Source organism: Macaca mulatta, chromosome 1 (assembly GCF_049350105.2).
Source record: "Macaca mulatta isolate MMU2019108-1 chromosome 1, T2T-MMU8v2.0, whole genome shotgun sequence".
NCBI classification, from domain to species: domain Eukaryota; kingdom Metazoa; phylum Chordata; class Mammalia; order Primates; family Cercopithecidae; genus Macaca; species Macaca mulatta.
This window is the reverse complement of record NC_133406.1, coordinates 12,990,060-13,009,418: the sequence shown is the minus strand read 5'-3', so window position 1 is coordinate 13,009,418 and position 19,359 is coordinate 12,990,060. Positions and strand designations below refer to the sequence as shown.

The 19,359-nt window shown below is 46.4% G+C and overlaps 1 protein-coding gene across 1 annotated transcript in view; it reads right to left on the bottom strand.

The window, feature by feature from the left end:
• The window catches only part of NID1 (nidogen 1), a 95,112-nt gene extending 85,217 nt beyond the window's left edge, over nucleotides 1-9,895 (bottom strand). Inside the window, exon 1 of the mRNA XM_015126951.3 lies at nucleotides 9,313-9,895. Within this exon, the coding sequence (XP_014982437.3) occupies nucleotides 9,313-9,537 (225 nt within the window). The 5' untranslated portion in view covers nucleotides 9,538-9,895. The remainder of the gene's footprint in view (nucleotides 1-9,312) is intronic.
• Nucleotides 9,896-19,359: the final 9,464 nt, after the last annotated feature.

Here is a 19,359-nt window from a genome sequence, read left to right as displayed (position 1 = left end):
CCATAAAGTGAAAGCAAGTTTATTAAGAAAGTAAAGGAATAAAGAACAGCAGCTGGGTGCTATGGCTCACGCCAGTAATCCCAGCACTCTGGGAGGCCGAGGCGAGCAGATCACAAGGCCCAAGAGATCGAGACCATCCTGGCCAACATGGTGAAACCCCGTCTCTACTAAAAATACAAAAATTAGCTGGGCGAGGTGGCGGGTGCCTGTAGTCCCAGCTACTCAGGAGGCTGAGGTAGGAAAATGGTGTGAACCTGGGAGGTGGAGGTTGCAGAGAGCTGAGATCGTCCCCCTGCACTCCAGCCTGGGCGACAGAGTGAGACTCAGTCTCAAAAAAAAAAAAGGAATTGTTACGCCATAGACAGAGCGGCCCCACGGGCTGCTAGTAGCCCGTTTTTATGGCTATTTCTTGATGATATGCTCAACAAGGGGTGGATTATTCATACCTCCCTTTTTAGACCATATAGGGTAGCTTCCTGATATTGCCACGGCATTTGTAAACTGTCATGACGATGGTGGGAGTGTAGCAGTGAGGACGACCAGAGGTCACTCTCATCGCTATCTTGGTTTTGATAGATTTTGGCGGACTTCTTTACTGCAACCTGTCTTATCAGGAAGGTCTTCATGACCTGTATCTTGTGATGACCTCCTACCTCATCCTTTGACTTAGAATGCCTTAACCATCAGGGAATGCAGTCCAATAGGTCTCAGCCTCATTTTACCCAGCCCCTGTTCAAGATGGAGTTGCTCTTGTTCACATGCCTCTGACATAAGAGTAATAGAGATGAGTCAACATTTTCAGCTTAATCCAGTGAATGTCCAAGTGACTTTGGATCAGTTACCCCTCTCTTCTGCTGAAAATTTCTACCTGAGATTACTTTCCAACATTTAAAAATGATTGGGGCTTGTCCGATGGTAGTGGGTTATCAGAACTCATTAGTATTAGTATCCTTAAAGTTGATATACAACCCCCCAGGCTAAATTTGACTGGGAAAAAAAAAATTGTTGGGTTCTTTAAATTTTAACTACTCGTGTGTCTATCAAAGAAGTAGCCCTTGAGGATGCCACACCAAGGGCCTTGGGGTGTGAGACCCCCAATCTCTGGGGAGACACATGTTTCTCCTTAACAACCTGAATATAGATATCAGAAGTTTACCTGTGGCAATTGGAGCCTAGTACTGTATTACACAAATTCCTTAACTTAAACATAAAAAATTACAGGAAAAGAGTTAAGTATTTATCTGTCTTTCCAGAAGGAACAGTATATCAGTGTTGCCCAAAAGTCACGGTTGATGAGGAAAACCTCTTTACAGAATATGCCAGCTAATAAATGCAGAAAGAATGACAGAAACAAGCAACCAGCAAAACAAAATAAAACAGCATCCTGCAACCTTTAATTTAATTACTGTTTCAGGCAAAGATCATCAATGGATGCTAAAACTATTAGGTGAAAGGTTGGTGGGCAAGGAAATAGATGATAAGGCCAAAGTGAGTGTCACCCCATAACTCAGTTGCTGCTCATGTAGGGAAAAATATAACTTGACAGGCATGATCTCACTGTAATCTCCTTAACACCAGGTATTAATCTTAGCATGGCAAGCCAAGCAATAATCAGACATCACTTGCCTGCTGTTACCCAATGTGAAAAATACAGCTTCATTTATGAAGGATTCTTCTCTCTCTCTCTTTTTTCTTTTCTTTTCTTTTCTTTTTTTTTTTTTTTTTTTTTTTTGAGACAGAGTCTCAGTCTCACTCTGTCACCCAGGCTGGAGTGCAGTGGCATGATCTCAGCTCACTGCAACTTCTGCCTCCCAGGTTCAAGAGATTCTCCTGCTTCAGCCTCCTGAGTAGCTGAGGTTACAGGTGCGTGGCACCATACCTAGCTGATTTTTGTATTTTTAGTAGAGATGGGGTTCCACCCTGTTGACCAGGCTGGTCTCATTTATGAAGTATTTTTGTTGAAAGATGCCCTACTCAACCATTAAAAAAAAAAAAAACTTTTTTAAATGACCAAAGATTTGAACAGGCATTTCTCCAAAGAAGATACACAAATGGCCAATGAGTGCATGAAAAGATTCTCGACATCATTAGCCATCAGAGAAATGCAAATCAGATTCACAACACAGCACTTCACACCCACTGGGATGGCTATAAATCAAAAAGTCAGAAATAAGAAATGTTGGTGAGGATGTCGAGAAATCAGAACCCTCATATATTTTTGGTGGGAATGTCAGATGGTGCTGTCACTTTGGAAAACACTTCGACGGTTCCTTAAAATATTAAACACAGAGTTACCATGTGACCCAGGAATTCCAGTCCTAGGTATGTACCCAAGAGAAACGAAATCTACACATTTGCATGCATACCTCTTCTGGAAATGCAGTTTGTCTCAAAGATACCTTTTTACGGCCGATTTGTCTTAATCAGACTGAAACAAAGTCCTCACTTGCATTTGGTCAACAAGTCTCTGAAGTCTCCTTTAACCCACACCAGGTCTCCTCCTTCTTCCCCACCATGCCATTTATTTGTTGAAGAAAATGTTGAAGAAAATGATAATCTTTTAAAGTTAAATCGTGTCAGCCATCTACTTAGAAATCTCTAATGGCCGGGCACGGTGGCTCATGCCTGTAATTCCAACACTGGAAGGCCGAGGTGGGCGGATCACTTGAGGTCAGGAGTTCAAGACCAGCCTGACCAACATGCCCTGTCTCTACTAAAAATACAAAATTAGTCGGGCGTGGTGACACATGCTTGTAATCACAGCTACTCAGGAGGCTGAGGCAGGAGAATCTCTTCTTGAACCTGGGAGGCGGAGGTTGTGGTGAGCTGAGATCGCGCCATTGCACTCCAGCCTGGGCAATAAGAGCGAAACGCCATCTCAGAAAAAAAAAAAAAAAAGAAAGAAATGTCTAATGGCTCCTCATTGCTTCATAGAATAAAATTTTTAAAATCCTAACAGGCTTTCATTCATTCATTCATTCAACAGATCATAACAGAGCACTCACTATATTCCACGGGCACGATCCTTAGTACCCAGCAGATGGTGGTGAACATGGTGGGCATGCACTCATGGGGCTCAGACTCTAACGGGGGAGACCGGCAACAAACAAATGAAATGTTAAAGAATCAGCCAGGCTGAGGTGGGAGGATCACTTGGGCCCAGAAGTTTGAGACCAGCCTGGGTAACATAGTGAGGCTCTATCTCAAAAACACAAAAAGCAAACAAACTAATGTTAGGTGATTAGACATGCTATGAGGGGAAGGAGACAGCGAGGGGGTGGATGGGGAAGGGCGCCCTGAAGAGGCTGCACGTGAGCAGAGGCCTGACCACAGGAGGGCGCAGCCCCAGGGAGCTGGGGGCGGGTGTCCCCGGCAGAAAGGAGAGGAGAGGTGCCCTGACCCGGATGGGATGAGCTGGCCATGGTCAAGGAAGAGAAAGAAGGCCAGGGTGGCTGCAGCCTGGCACATGAGGCGGACATGGGAAGCCATGTGGGCGGAGCGACCAGCGAGGCTGGGCCACTTGAGGCTTTGCGGACCATGCAGCGTGAGGAGTTTGGATTTCATTAAGCACAAAGGAAACCCTTAGAGGGCTTTAGGCTGGGAGTGGCAAGGTCTGAGTTACCAGGTGCTACGGGATCCACCCCTGTTGAGCTCTCCAAGTTCATCTGACGCCACTGCCTTGCGCTCCCATCCACTTTTCCATTCCTAGGACACACCAAGCTCCTGTTCCTTTCAAGGGACAGGGTCTCACATGTGGTCATGCTTCCTCCTCCTCCTCCTTGGAACCATCCTCCTGCCTCCTCCCCTTTCCTCATAGTGAAACTCCACTCACCCCCTGATCTCAGCTCTCCTGGGGGAGGCTCACCTATCTCTCCAATCAGTTCAGCTTTCACCCCAATATATCCCCGCCCTGAACTCATCACAATGTAGGCGTAATCATTGATTTAATGTCTGTCTTCATCACTAGACCTTACACTCTATGAGGGCAGTGGCAACACTGATGGTGTTTTCAATCTCTATCCCCAAAGCCTAGCACTGTTAGGCAAGAAGTTGAACATCTGTGGAATGAATATATGACAGATGTTAACACTGCACTGCAATTTACAAAAAATAATACCCAATGTCCTGAAAAAATTAATGTACTCAGTCAATCAAAAAAATATTAGAGGCCAGGCTCGGTGGCTCATGCCTGTAATCCCAGCACTTTGGGAGGCCAAGGCAGGCAGATCACCTGGGGTCAGAAGTTCGAGACCAGCCTGGCCAACTTGGCAAAACCCCATCCCTACTAAAAACACAAAAATTAGGGTATGGTGGCAGACGCCTGTAGTCCCAGTTACTCAGGAGGCGGAGGCAGGAGAATCGCTTGAACCTGAGAGGCGGAGGTTGCTGTGAGCAGAGATTGCGCCACAGCACTCCAGCCTGTGCAACAGAGTGAGACTCCATCTCAAATTAAAATAAAATAAAATAAAATAAAATAAAATATTAGAGATCCAAGATAAATTGGACTTTAGAGATGAGGGTATTGAGCACTTGGAATGCAGCTAGTGTGACTGAAAGACTGAAATTTTCATAGTATTTAATTGTAATAAAAACAAATTTAGATATCTACATAGGGCTAGTGGCTACCATATTAGCCAAAATGGGCTTGGAGGATGAAAGACCTGTGGAGCAGAACAAAATCATCTCAAATACCCCATCAAGGTCACCCTAGATCAGCCCACTGCCAGCTGGATTGCAGACATGTGAGCAATAAATGCTTATTATTACATGCCACAGGTTTTTGAGGTTGGTTTCTTTTTAATTTTTTTTCATAGAGACAGGGTCTCACTATGTCACCCAGGCTGGTCTGGAACTCCTGGGCTCAAGCAGTCCTCCCACCTTGGCCTCCCAAAGTCTGGGATTATAGGCGTGAGCCACTGTGCCCAGCCAAGATTGTTTGTTACACAGCAAAAGCTAACTGATGCATTCTATCTTTTGACCCCCACATGCCTGTCCAGACAGAAACCTCCTATTCCAATAGAACTACCTGCTTTCATCAGATGATACTCATCATTTTCCCAAACTTCTTCCCATCCTCATGCATTTACTCCTGCAGTACATCTGGAATGGCCTCTCCATTTCCTGTCCACCTACTGCAATTGGACCTGTCTTCGAAATCTTAAATGTCACCTCCTCTGTGAAGTCTTCTCTTACTACTCTTGCTCACAGCAATCCCTCACATCCATTGCTACATGTTTTAGGCTTAATGCTTGAAAGTACTATGAGTCAGACACAGACTTGGGTTAGCATTCAAGCTTTGGCATTTGACTGGTCACATGCCCTTGGGTATATCACTAATTATTGATATTATTGTTGTTTCTTCATCTGAAGAAAGGGAGGAATGTTTTGAGGATTAAATCATATAAAACTAGCAAATCTCTCTAACATACAGAGGTATACCCAACCAATAACTGTTTTCTTTCTTAGTGGGTGTCTCTTACACTTTCCTAATGCCTAGAATGGTGAAGACCATCCCTTCGTGCCTACACTTCCTATCAATTCACCTTCTTCCATCAATATGCAAAGAGTATCTGCACAGCTGTAGATAGGGGTGGACACTGCAGTGTGTCACCAGATCCCCCTTCAGCTCCTGGAAATGTAGCCCTCCACTGTCAGCTTTGAGGGTTACTTCCAGGGAGAAACCTGCCTTACCCCCGGGTGTATCTCCATCCAGGACAGCTCTTATCTAGTGATTCACTGACTCACTGATCCATGCAAGGGCACAGGGGCCCAGTCCCCTCAAGGCTTGAGACAACTCTGCAAGGCCATCCCAGCTCCAGAGCTCCCCCAGGGGCTGGCGGAGACCTTCGCTGGGACTGCCCTGCAGTTGGGCTTCTCCTCTGCTCAATCCTTCCTCATTTCCCGCCCTTCCACAGGTGTGGACCCAAGGAGCACCCTAATGAAATAATCTGCCTCCCAATCTCCAGCGTAGTCAAAGTCAGCTTCCTGGGAACCCAACCTACAGGACAGATAGAAGATGCAAAGAGACCTCTGGGATCCCTTCTCATGGAAGCGCAGATCAAACCCAACTAGACAGGAAAGTCTTTGACAGGAATTGTTTTGTAAGAATAGATTTTCTAGGCCAGGCGCGGTGGCTCACGCCTGTAATCCCAGCACTTTGGGAGGCCGAGGTGGGCGGATCATGAGGTCAGGCGATCGAGACCATCCTGGCTAACACGGTGAAACCCCGTCTCTACTAAAAATACAAAAAAATTAGCCGGGCCTGGTGGCAGGTGCCTGTAGTCCCAGCTACTCGGGAGGCTGAGGCAGGAGAATGGCATGAAGCTGGGAGGCGGAGCTTGCAGTGAGCTGAGATCGCGCCACTGCACTCCAGCCTGGGCAACAGGGCGAGACTCCGTCTCAAAAAAAAAAACAGATTTTCTAGACCTTTAGAATTTAGTGCGGTTAGTCTGATGTCACAAGTAAAGGAAGAGAGCAGGTCTCAATTTAACAAAAGGGTTCTTAGGCGGGCCTGTAATCCTAGCACTTTGGGAGGCCAAGGCGGGTGGATCACCTGGGGTCAGGAGTTCAAGACCAACCTGGCTACAGATGATGAAACCCCATCCCTACTAAAAATACAAAAATTAGCCGGGTGTGGTGGCTAGCGTCTGTAATCCCAGCTACTCGGGAGACTGAGGCACAAGAATCGCTTGAACCCGGGAGGCAAAGTTCGCAGCGAGCCACGATCAAGCCACTGTACTTCATCCTGGGCGACAGAGTAAGACTGTGTCTCAAAAGAAAACAAAAAAAGAGGTTCTTATTCAGTGGGTCTCTACATGAGAAAAACCATAAACTGGCCGGGCACGGTGGCTCATGCCTATAATCCCAGTACTTTAGGAGGCCAAGGTGGGCAGATCACCTGAGGTCAGGAGTTAAAGACTTAGCCTGGCCAACATGGTGAAATCCCATCTCTACTAAACAATACAAAAATTAGCCAGGCATGGTGGTGAGTGCCGTAATCCCAGCTACTCAGGAGGCTGAGGCAGGACAATCTCTTGAAACCAGGAGGTGCGAGTTGCAGTGAGCCAAGATTGAGCCACTGCACTCCAGTCCGGGCAACAGAGCGAGACTCTGTCTCAAAAAAAAAACAAAAACAAAAAACCAAAAACTGGTATTTAGCATTTCCTTTAATTATGAATGCAGGCAACAAAGCAGTCACTAATAGAAGTCACAGATCTTTTCGTATCGTATCATAGTTGCTGCATGTGTCTTGGAATATTGCTATTGATCTTCAAAGTTCAGTCGTTACCTGAACTGCCCTTGGATCCACTGCTATACCTTGTTATTTAATGTTGTTAAAAGTAAGCATATAGGCCAGGTGTGGTGGCTCACGCCGTTATCCCAGCACTTGGGGAGGCCGAGGTGGGTGGATCACGAGGTCAGGAGTTCAAGACCAGCCTGGCCAACATGGTGAAACCCCATCTATATTGAAAATACAACAATTAGCCAGGCATAGTGGTGCGTACCTGTAGTCCAGCTACTCAAGAGGCTGAGGCAAGAGAATCACTTGAACCTGGGAGGTGGAGGTTACAGTGAGCTGAGATCTCACACTGCACTCCAGCCTGGGCAACAGAGTGAGACTTCGTCTCAAAAACAAAAACAAAAACAAAAAAGGTAAGCATATATTGGGCCAGGAATGGTGGCTCACACCTGTAATCCCAGCACTTTGGGAGGCTGAGGCAGGCAGATCATCTGAGGTCAGGAGTTCAAGACTAGCCTGGCCCACATGGTGAAACCATGTCTCTACTTAAAATACAAAAATTAGCCAAGCGTGGTGGTAGGCACCTGTAATCCCAGCTACTCAGGAGGCTGAGGCAGGAGAATCACTTGAACCCAGGAGATGGAGGGTGCAGTGAGCTGAGACTGTGCCACTGAACTACTACAGCCTGGGGGATAGAGAAAGATTCTGTCTCAAAAAAAAAAAAAATGCATATAAGCATATATAGTACATAAGAACATAAGATGTGTGTTTTTTAATATTTTGATCTGTATTTCAACGTAAGTGCCTTCCTTGGTCATCTTGTGGATTTTATTTTATGCATTTAAAACTTTATACTGCCCAGCGTGGTGGTACTCACCTGTGGTCCCAGCTACTCAGGAGACTGAGACCAGAGGACAGCTTGAGCCAAGGAGTTGGAGGCTGCAGTGACCCAAGATGGCGCCACTGCACCCAGCCTGGGCAACAGAGCAAGACCTCGTCTCTCTAAAAACTGAAATAAAAGCGTTATACTGAAAAGGGATCTACAGGCTTCATCCGTGTCCAAAGAGGCCAGGGCAGTCAACCAACAAGGGTGAGGGCTCTTTGTGGATCCAGACTTGAAGGGCTCATTCGTTTTAGGTAAAGCCTACAAGTTCCACGTGAGTGTTGTCTAAGGCGCAGTGTGCCCAGGCCAGACCGGGAGCACAGCCATTTCACGGGCAGGACAGGCTGCAGCCGCCGCGTTTGCAGTTCCAACCCCCTTCCCCCCCACCAACCCCCCGCACTTCTGGAATGCACACAAGCCTTATATGAAATCCACATGGTGCGCAGCGGAGGAAGGCAGCGGCACGAAAGGACTTCAACAAGTTGACAGCGCCCCCAGGCCCGGCCAGTCCCGGGGAGGCTCCAGGGAGCTGCAGGTCATCTGGCCCCGCTCCTCGTTTGGGGCCTCCGTGGTGACAATGCCTGGCCACAGGAAATTGGATCACTGGGAGCCCTGTGTTTCCCGCTCTGGACTCTGGACTCTGAAACGAGCCCAACTGGAAAGCAGCATCACTGCCAAGACACATCCGGAGTCCGCACACAAACACAGGAGGCTGCCGGCGAAACTCTCCCGCAGCCACAAGAGTCCCGGGGCCCGCGCGCAGGCTGCGACCCAGCTCCGGCTGTTGCCCTGCAGAGGCTCCGCGCGAGAACCTGGCTCTACCCGGGACCGGCCGGGTCCTAGCCCCGAAGGCACTGGACAACCGAGGGTCGTGGACTGACCTCCCTGCGGCGATGCAGCCCACAGCCGCCGGGGAGGAAGCTCCGCGGGGTACCGAGGTGCCGGGGTCACGGCCGGGGGCGCGCGGAGCCACCCAGACCCCCGCGACCGGCTCTTCGGATGACAGGGACCGGGTCGGGGAGACCTTCGTGGACCCTGCAGAGGCGGGAGACCCTGCGCCGTGCCCGGTGCCCTGGTGGCCAGTGGGTCCCGGTCCCCGCCTGCGACGCCCACGTCCGTCCGGCTCCACGGGCGCCCCCGGCCAGCCGCGCCCTGCAGCCCCTCGCCCGCCCTCCCGGGGCTCACTCACGTAGACTGAGTCGATGTCGGATCTGTCGTAGAAGCGGAGCGCCCCACTCAGCTCCAGGGCAGGGGAGACGAGGTCGTCCCCGTCCTCCAGCTCCAGGTCCCCCTGTCCGGGGCCGAAAGGGAAGAGCTCTTGGCGGCTCAGGCAGCCCCCAGGCCCCGCCAGCAGCAGCGGCAGCAGCAGCGCCCGCGTCCACGCAGCCCGGATCCGGCTGCTCGAAGCCAACATGTTCCCGAACTGCGGTCCCGCAAAACCCGGTCCCGCGGCCAGAGCAGAGGAAGGCGGGGATGTAACCGGACGCCCCTAGCAGCCCCCTCGCCTCCCGCCTCCCGGCGTTCCCACCCCGGGAAATAGGGGAGGGGAGGGGAGCGGAGGGGAAAGGGGAGGGCCCCGCCCCGTCCAGCGGGCGCGCCGCGGGGCAGCCCAATGGCCACGAGGGGGAGGGCGAGGGGCGAAGCGTAACCTCCCGCGGTGGGCGCCGGTGCCTGCGATTCTCGAAAGCAGCCCGGCTTCCACCGAACGGCGCCTCCGGGAGGGGGAGCAGAGCGCGGGACCCGCACCATGGTCCTCTGATTAGGGTTGGGTCGTGGAGAGCCCGCGACGTGGAAACGCTCCGGATTCGGGAACGGCGCCCACCCCATTGCCGCTCGGCTGCGTCCGGGTTCCAATTCGCTTGACCCTGGTAGGAAGACCGGGTGGGAGCTGGGAACGAGCCAAGGGACCGAGCCACCAGCACGTTCATGGGCTCATCCACCCCTTCATTGAGCGATTTTTGAGTGCCTGATCCTGTGCCCCCTACTGTGGAGGTTCGCCAGGAAACGGGGTCCCCCCCCTCCGAGGCAAAGTCACCAGTGTACAACACAAGCCAGTGTCAGGAGAGGGCCCCAAGTCATCAAGGACATTAGGGCTGGAAAAACTGGCAGGGAAAGCTGCAGGTGGGATGGCGGGAATCAACCCAGGTCCTCTGGAAGAAATGGGATGTCATCAGGAGGCAGAGAAGGGAGGGGGAGGACCGAGCCGGGTGGATTCAGGGCACCATCCCCCAGCAGAGGATCTGGGGAGGAACCGGTTGAAGTACAGCCTTGAATCACAACTCTAGGAATTTGAATTCGCTCTATCACTCGGAGAAGAAACTATTGAAAGTTCTTGACAAAGGGAGATAAGCGATTTAAGTGGTATCCTGAATAATCGGTTAATCGTTAGTTAGGCACTAGGGTGAAGGTAGAGACAGGTAAGTTATTGGAGGACCAAGTCTAAAACATTGAAATGAAAGAAGGAGCAAAACCTGATTATAAGATCGGCATTGCAGAGGAGAAGAAACGAAGTTAAAACTGAGTTCAAGGTTTTGCACTCAGAGGACTGGAAAATCAGTACTGCCTTTTGACGTCAGGGAAGAGGATCTGGGACAGCTGGAGCTGGATATGTTTGATGTCACACCTATTAACTTGGAGGGGTCAACAGGACATCCCTGTTTCCTGTCAGCAGCTAAAACTAACGACCTTGAACCTAGTTTATAATAATTCTTCAGAAAACAGCAAATTCTGTATAAAATTTAGGGGGCGTGAGTTCTGAACCAGCAGACAGGAAGAAAAAGCAAAGGAAACATGCCTTCTAAGCAAAACGCTTTTGATCTCATGAGATCTTGTCTTTTTCTTTTGAATTCATTAGCCATCAGAGATAACATTTATTACCCATCAGAGACAAGGTGTGTTCTACAAATATTCATTCATTTTGCTCTCACAGTAACCCTAGGAAACAGTAACCCTAGGAAACAGACCTGCCTTGTTTTACAGAGAAGGGGCATAGAGGCCCAGAGAGGTTAAGTCATATTGCTAAGGTCACACAGCTGGGAGCTGGTAAGTGACCCTAGGTGTCCCAGCTGCAAGGACCCCACTTATAGCCACTGCTTTAAGTGCCATCTGTTTACTACCTTTTACTCCTGTTGTTGAAGAGTTACAAATGCAGCCTGCAGTCTGTTGTCAAATACGGTGCTTTTCCTTCAGTTCCCGCCCAACAATACAGCACTGTGAGTCCCCAGTCTGCTCCCCAGAAGCCCTTCTGACTCTGCTCTATGCCATCTGTGGTTCTGACTGTTTCTGGGCTTCTGAGCCCCAGCACTGCCTGTTCCAGCGCTGCAAGAGCTCTGTGTGGAGATTCTTTTCTATGCTCACCCGCACGTGCCACCGGCCCCACAACTTCCCCATGCCCTGTGGTTGAGGGAAACCCTAAGCTCTGTCAGCCTTTTTTGGTCTGTGCCTCCAACACTCCTCCTTCGAAAACCCCCACCCCAGCCTCTGTCACACATCAGAGCTGTCTCTGAAGCTGTGGTCTGTGCCTGGAATGCTCTTACCCTTCTCACGAATTCTCTCCCTTTTTGGTACTCAGGCAGCTTCTGAAACTCCTATTGGTCCATCCGTGGGACTTTCCTCGGGGAATACAGGAGGAGAGCAGTTCTCTGCTTTGCTGGTTCAGCACAGCCTCCCGAGTCCAGCCTGGCTGAGGTCAGGGCTCCCCATTTACTAGCTGTATAAGCGTGGGCAGGTTTCTAAGCTTTAATATCCTTGTCGCTTGTATGGGATGTTCATAGTTAAAATCAAAGGATTGTCATGAGGATTAGATAAGGTGATTCATTAAATGCTCCTAGCTGGGCACAAAGTAAATATTCAGTTAATATCAAACCATCCTTATTACCTAAGGATGGTTCGCCAGGAAACGGGGTCCCACCCTCCGAGGCAAAGTCACCAGTGTACAACACAAGCCAGTGTCAGGTGAGGGCCCCAAGTCATCAAGGAATTTCTATACTAGAAATTCAAAATGCCAAGACCATTAAGGCACAATCCCTTCTTTGAGAAACTCACAATCTATTGGGGAGACAAACACAGCAATAACACAGTGCGATGCTTTAAGAAATACACAAACCAACAAGAGATATCGCTTGTTGAATCCTGCTTCTGCTAGATGCTTCATGTAGCATTCAATTTAATACTAATAACTGCACAAGCTAGTAGCCCTATATGGGCAAAACAAGGTTTGCAGCGATGAGATAACTTGCCCAGTTTCACACAGGTAGTGAAAGACCTAGGATTTGAATCCCAGTTTGTCTGACACCAAAGCTATTATTCTTTCTGCCGCACAATCCTGCCCTTCTATGGAAGGAAAGGTTTCTCCCTTTATTTCCACCCACAAGATCTATTTGCTCCATTGTTTATACATAATGCCCATAATCTCTTTGTGCATGCTTGTGCTCCTTTATTTCATCAGTATCTCTTGGCCTGAGTAAGTCCAGTATATACGGTAAATTCTCTGTCATTTACTATTTATAGCCCTGCACTCGCCTCACATTGCCCAGTCCTTATAGGACGTGATACTGATGCTGTGTCTCCTAGTAGGACAGTGTGTCCCTGTCACTCCTTTAGAATTTGTAGTTCCAAACACATTCGTCATAGAATACTTACTTTTAAATTGTGCTCTGGACATTTTCTAAGTGTATATAATAATTTGGTCTTTTTTTTTCTAGTTGTTTCTATGTTTTTCGGGGATAAAAGCTCTTTGGGGGCAAGGCCCATGTGCTTTATTTGTTCTCCTGACTTTACAGAGCCTAGCCCAATGCTGCATACACATGAATAAAATGTGCATGGTTCTTAACCGTTTAAGAACTCAGTGATATGTTGAAGAATCATCTGATATCTGCATTACCAAAAGCACCCATAATTCTGTAATACACCAGTTTAAAAAAAAATGAAACCTTGCTCTTTTGAGACTTACACTCTTTTCTTGATGGCTGTCATCCTGATGAGGCAGAAACACAAAATTTGAGAAGCAGGTCTCAGGCTGTGTGTCTATAAGAAGCCACAGTAAATTTTACTTTTTTGTTTGTTTGATTTTTGAGATGGAGTCTCGCTCTGTCACCCAGGCTGGAGTGTAGTGGCGTGATCTTGGCTCACTGCAACCTCCACCTCCCAGTTGCAAGTGATTCTCCTGCCTCAGCCTCCTGAGTAGCTGGGATTACAGGCATGCCACCACACCTGACTAATTTTTATATTTTTAGTAGAGACGGGATTTCATCATTTTGGCCAGGCTGGTCTCGGACTCCTAACCTCAGGTGATCCTCCTGCCTCAGCCTCCCAAAGAGCTGGGATTACAGTTGTGAGCCATCACGCCCGGCCCCAAGGTAACTTTTCTCTCTGATGATTCAGACAAAAGTCCAGGCAGCTGAGTGGGAAAAGAGTTCAATTGGCTATTGCACTGAAGGAGGCATTTGTTCTAATCTCACTCTCCTGTGAGGATTGGAAACTGACCATATATGGCCATGGAGCTTTCCTTTATTTTCCAGATACCATGTAGATGTAAATGTATTAGTATTCCAATTCCAGGGAATTCACCTAATTCAGGAATATTTTAAACAACGCACACTCAATTGTGATCTCAGATAAAAATGACACCTTTGGCCGGGCACGGTGGCTCACACCTGTAATCCCAGCACTTTGGGAGGCTGAGGTGGGTAGATTACAAGGTCAGGAGATCAAGACCATCCTGGCTACCACAGTAAAACCCCATCTCTACTAAAAATACAAAAAATTAGCCGGGCGTGGTGGCAGGCACCTGTAGTCCCAGCTACTCGGGAGGCTGAGGCAGGAGAATGGCGTGAACCTGGGAGGCAGAGCTTGCAGTGAACCGAGACTGTGCCGTTGCACTCCAGCCTGGGCGACAGAGCGAGACTCTGTCTCAAAAAAAAAAAAAAAAAAAGACACCCTGACAAAGGATGAGAATGAAGCAGGATTTGGTGCTCACTTTATTCTGTTTTCAAAGGAGATTCGGATAAAAAGTACTTTGGGAAAACACAATTATGTCCACCTATGTGTTTGGGAAGATGCCAAGCTTTTCAGGGTAAAGTTTAATTCCTATAGTTCTACATCCTGTTTTCCCATGAATGTTTTCCTGGTTCATTATCATCAGTCCTCCAGCATTCACTGCCGGGGTTTCACTTGCCTTTTGTTGTTATTTTAATTTTTAATCTTGATTTATGTAATTTTCAGCCTTACCTAAAAATTACAAAAATAATACAAAAAAAGTTCCATATACCCTTATATCCCCATATCTCATTTACTCAGATTTTCCTTAATAGCAACATTTTGCCATGTTTACTTTCTCTCTCTCACTCTCTGTCTCTGTCTCTGTCTCTCTGTCTCTTCACACACTCACACATGCATGCACACACACACACACAGACACATCGATACATATATACACATATATTTTTATCTGGACCATTGAGGGTAAGTTGCAAACATGACACCTCTTTACCTCTGAATGCTTAAGTATATTCTTTAAAACTAGAACATTCTCTCACCTAACCGTAACACAATTGCCAAAATAAGAAAATTAACATTGATATCATACTATAATGTAATTGACAGCTCTTATTCAGAGTTCACCGATATCAAAATAATGTCCTGTAATAGCAAAAGAAAATACCAGATTACAAATTGCATTCAATTGTCATGTGCTTTCAGTCTTCTTCAACTTGAAAGAGTTCCTCAGTCATTCTTTACCTTTCATGACTTTAACTTTTTTTTTTTTTTTAGAGATGAGATCTAGCTATGCCCAGGCTGGAGTGCAGTGGCTATTCACAGTGTGATCACAGTATGCTATAGCCTCAAACTCCTGGCCTCAAGTGATCCTCTCACCATAGCCTCTCTAGTAGCTGGGACTACAGGGACAAGTCACTGAGCCTGGCCCTTGACATTTTTTAAGAGGACAGACCAGTTATTTTGTAGGCTGTTCCTCAGTTTGGGTTTGTCTGGTGTTTCTTTCATAATTAGATCAGATTTTGCATACATTTTGGCAGCAGTAACATAGAAGTGATATTGTGTCCTTCTTAGTGCAACATACCAGAAGGAACATGTCCATTTGTCCTAATGCTGATAGTGTTTACTTTCATCACTTGGTACATTTATACCTCCTAATTTCTCCACTGTAAAATTACTGGGTTTTCTTTTCTAATTAATAAATATATTGGAAACAGATAATTTGACACTACATAAATATTCTGCCTTTCATTAAACTTTTACTCTCTAATTTTAACCCCATTAATGACTCTTACCAGAATCAATTGTTATTGTAATGGTTGCAAATATTTTTCTCTCTTCAGTTATTAAAAAAGAATTTTATTTGGTAAACTACACATACATAATATCTCCCATCTTAACCATTTTTAAGTGTAGAGTTCAATAGTATTACATTCAATGTATTAAATGGTAGTACATTCACACTGTTGTGCAACCATCACCATCATCCATCTCTAGGACTCTTTTCATCTCACAAAACTGAAACTCTGCACCCATTAAGCAATAATTCCCATCCTCCCTTCCCTCGGCCTCTGGCAATCACCATTCTACTTTCCATCTCTAAGAATTTGACTACTCTAGATGTCATATTAAGGGAATAATACACTATTTGTCTTTTTGTGACTGGCTTATTTCACTTTGCATAATGTCTTCAAGGTTCATCCATATTGTAGCATGTGTCAGAATTTCCTCCCTTTTTAAGGCTGAATAATATTTCATTGCACAGGCTGGGTGTTGTGGCTGACACCTGTAATCTCAGCATTTTGGCAGGCAAGGCAGGTGGAGCCTAGGAGTTCGAGACCAGCCTGGGCAACATGGTGAAACCCCATCTGTACAAAAAATACAAAAATACAAAAATTACAAAATACAAAAATTAGCCAGGCATGGTGGTGTGCACCTGTAGTCTCAGCTACTGGGGAGGCTGAAGTAGGGTGATCGCTTGAGCCTAGAAGGTCAAGGCTGCAGTGAGCTGTGATCATGCCACTGCACTCCAGCCTGGGTAACAGAGCGAGATCCTGTCTCAAAAGAAAAAAAAAAAAAATTGTATGTATGTAGTACCACATTTTGCTTATCCATTAATCTGTGTGTGGAAATATCTGTTGCTTTCATGTTTGGCTATTGTGAATAATGCTGCTTTGAACATGTATGGACAAATATTTCTTCAAGACCCTCTTTGCAATTCCTTTGGGTGTATACCCAGAAAGGGAATTGCTAGATCATATGGTAATTCTGTTTTAATTTTCTGAGGAAATGCCATACTGTTTTCCATGGCAGCTATACCATTTTACATTCCCACCACCAGTGTACAAGCATTCTAGTTTCTCTATATACTTTGACAACACTTACTATTTTATATTTTTTAATAGTAGCCATCTAATGGGTATGAAGTGATATCTTATTGTAGTTTTGATTTGCATCTCTCTAATGACTGGGGATGTTGAGCATCTTTTCACGGGCTTATTGGCCATGCATACATCCTGTTTGGAGATACGTCTTTTCATGTCTTTGCTGATTTTGAATCAGGTTGTTCAGTGTTTTTGGCAGTAATGGTCATTTTTAAAGTTTTTAATTTGAAAAATTTCAGGCTGGCACAGTGGCTGACGCCTGTAATCCCAGCACTTTGGGAGGCCGAGGACAGATCACCTGAAGTCAGGAGTTTGAGACCAGGCTGGCCAACACGGCAAAACCCCATCTTTACTTAAATACAAAATAATGAGTCAGGCGTGGTGGCATGCGTCTGTAATCCCAGCTACTTGGGAGGCTGAGGCGGGAGGATCACTTGAACCCAGGAGGCAGAGGTTGCAGTGAGCCAAGATAGCGACTGCACCACAGCCTGGGTGATAGTCCCGTCTCAAAAAAAAAAAAAAAAAAAAAAAAAAAAACAAGACCAGGCGCGGTGGCTCACACCCGTAATCCCAGCATTTTGGGAGGCCGAGGTGGGTGGATCACAAGGTCAGAAGTTCAAGACCAGTCTGGCCAACATAGTGAAACCCCACCTCTACAAAAAATACAAAAAAAAATAGCCAGGCATGTTGGGAGGCACCTGTAGTCCCAGCTATTTGGGAGGCTGAGGCAGGAGAATCGCTTGAACCCGGGAGGTGGTGGTTGCAGTGAGCCGAGATCGCGCCACTGCACTCCAGCCTGGGTGACACAGTGAGACTCTGTCTCAAAAAGACAGAGAGAGAGAGAGAAGGAAGAAAGGAAGGAAGGAAGGAAAATTTCAAACCCTCAGGAAATTTGGTAAAAAAAAAAACAAAAATACATTCAAATGCACCAATTACTGGACATAGAGGTTCGGGCCTATAATCCCAGCATTTTGGGAGGCAGAGGCAGGAGGATCACTTGAGGTCAAGAGTTCAAGGCCAGCTTGGACAACATAGTGGCACCTGTCTCTACAAAAAAAAAAAATGGTTTTAATTAGCCATGGGTGGTGGCATGTGCCTTGAGTCCCAGCTACTTGGGAGGCTGAGGTAGGAGATCATTTGGGCCCAGGAGTTTGAGGTTGCAGTGAGCTCTGATTGTGCTACTGCATTTTAGCCTGGGCATGACAGTGAGATCCTGTCTCAAAAACCAAATCAAACCAAATGCACCAATTGTTAACATTTTGCCGTGTTTGCTTTACCTCTTTGAACGTCTCTTTTATGCTCTTATTGTTGTTTGCGTAACCATTCGAGAGTCAGTTGCAGACATCATGACCCTTCATGCCTAAATACTTGTGCGCAGGTCTCCTAAGAGCAAAGACTTTCTCTTTATAACCACAGTACACTAATTGTACCTAGGAAACACAATTGTATTGTCTAAATATACAATCCGTATCCTAATTTTACCAATTGTCCCAATAATGTTCTTTGTAATAACTTTTTAAAAAATGATCATCTAACCCAAGATCATACATTGCATTTTGTTGTTCTTTCTTTCTTTCTTTTTTATTTATTTTTTTCTGAGATGGAGTCTCGCTCTGTCTCCCAGGCTGGAATGCAATGGTGTGATCTTAGCTCACTGCAATGTCCACCTCCCAGGTTCAAGTGATTCTCCTGCCTCAGCCTCCCAAGTAGCTGGGATTACAGGTGTGCAACACCATGCCCGGCTAATTTTTGTATTTTTAGTAGAAACGGGGTTTTGCCGTGTTGGCCAGGATGGTCTCGAACTCCTGACCATGTGATCTGCCCGCCTCAGCCTCCCAAAGTGCTGGGATTACAGGCGTGAGCCACTGCACCTGGCCTGTCCTGTCTTTTTAGTCTTCATTAAACTGGAACACTTTCTTGGCCTTTCTTTCTTGTTCATGTTATTTACAGTTGTTAAAAGAACAGGCCAGTTGTTTTGTGGGTCTTTCAATTCAGGTGTGTCTAATCGTTCTCTTGTGATTAGATTAGGGTTATGCAATCTGGCAGGAATGCTACAAAACTCACGGGGTGTCCTCAGAGCATCTCATCAAGAGATCCATGATGCCACTGTGTCCCGTTATTGCTGAAGTTAATGTTGATTGATTCAAGTGGTATCTGCCAGATTTCTTTACGTGACTCTTTAAGAAAGTAAATTTACTTAGTAATATTTCCTTAAACTCCAGAATTATTACTATTATTAACAACAAAGACATTATCTTTCATATTCTTAAAGCATCTACATATTATTTAATTTCATTTTGGAATAATGGAATGTTTAATTCTGTTGATATCAAATTTTAAGTTGATATCAGTTTTCTTCTAAATATTTTCTCTCCAAAATCGTTTTTGAAACAGCATTTTTATAACTATGCTATATCCCAAGACAATATTATAAGAAGGTATTGGGAGGTTAATCTTTTTGTTTGTTTTGAGACGGAGTTTTGCTCTTGTTTCCCAGGCTGGAGTGCAATGGCGTGATCTCAGCTCACCACAACCTCCACGATTCAAGTTCCATGGTTGAACTCCCAGGTTCAAGCAATTCTCCTGCCTCAGCCTCCCGAGTAACTGGAATTACAGACATGCGCCACCACGCTCAGCTAATTTTGTATTTTTTGTAGAGACGGGTTTCTCCATGTTGGTCAGGCTGGTCTTGAACTCCTGACCTCTTGTGATCCTCCCGCCTCGGCCTCCCAAAGTGCTGGGATTATAGGCGTGAGCCACCTCCCCTGGCCAGGAGGTTAATCTTAAAAGCATATATGTATGACTTCTCAGTTTCTGTTGTTAATTGTCTTATTCTAACAATGGACTTCCATATGTTA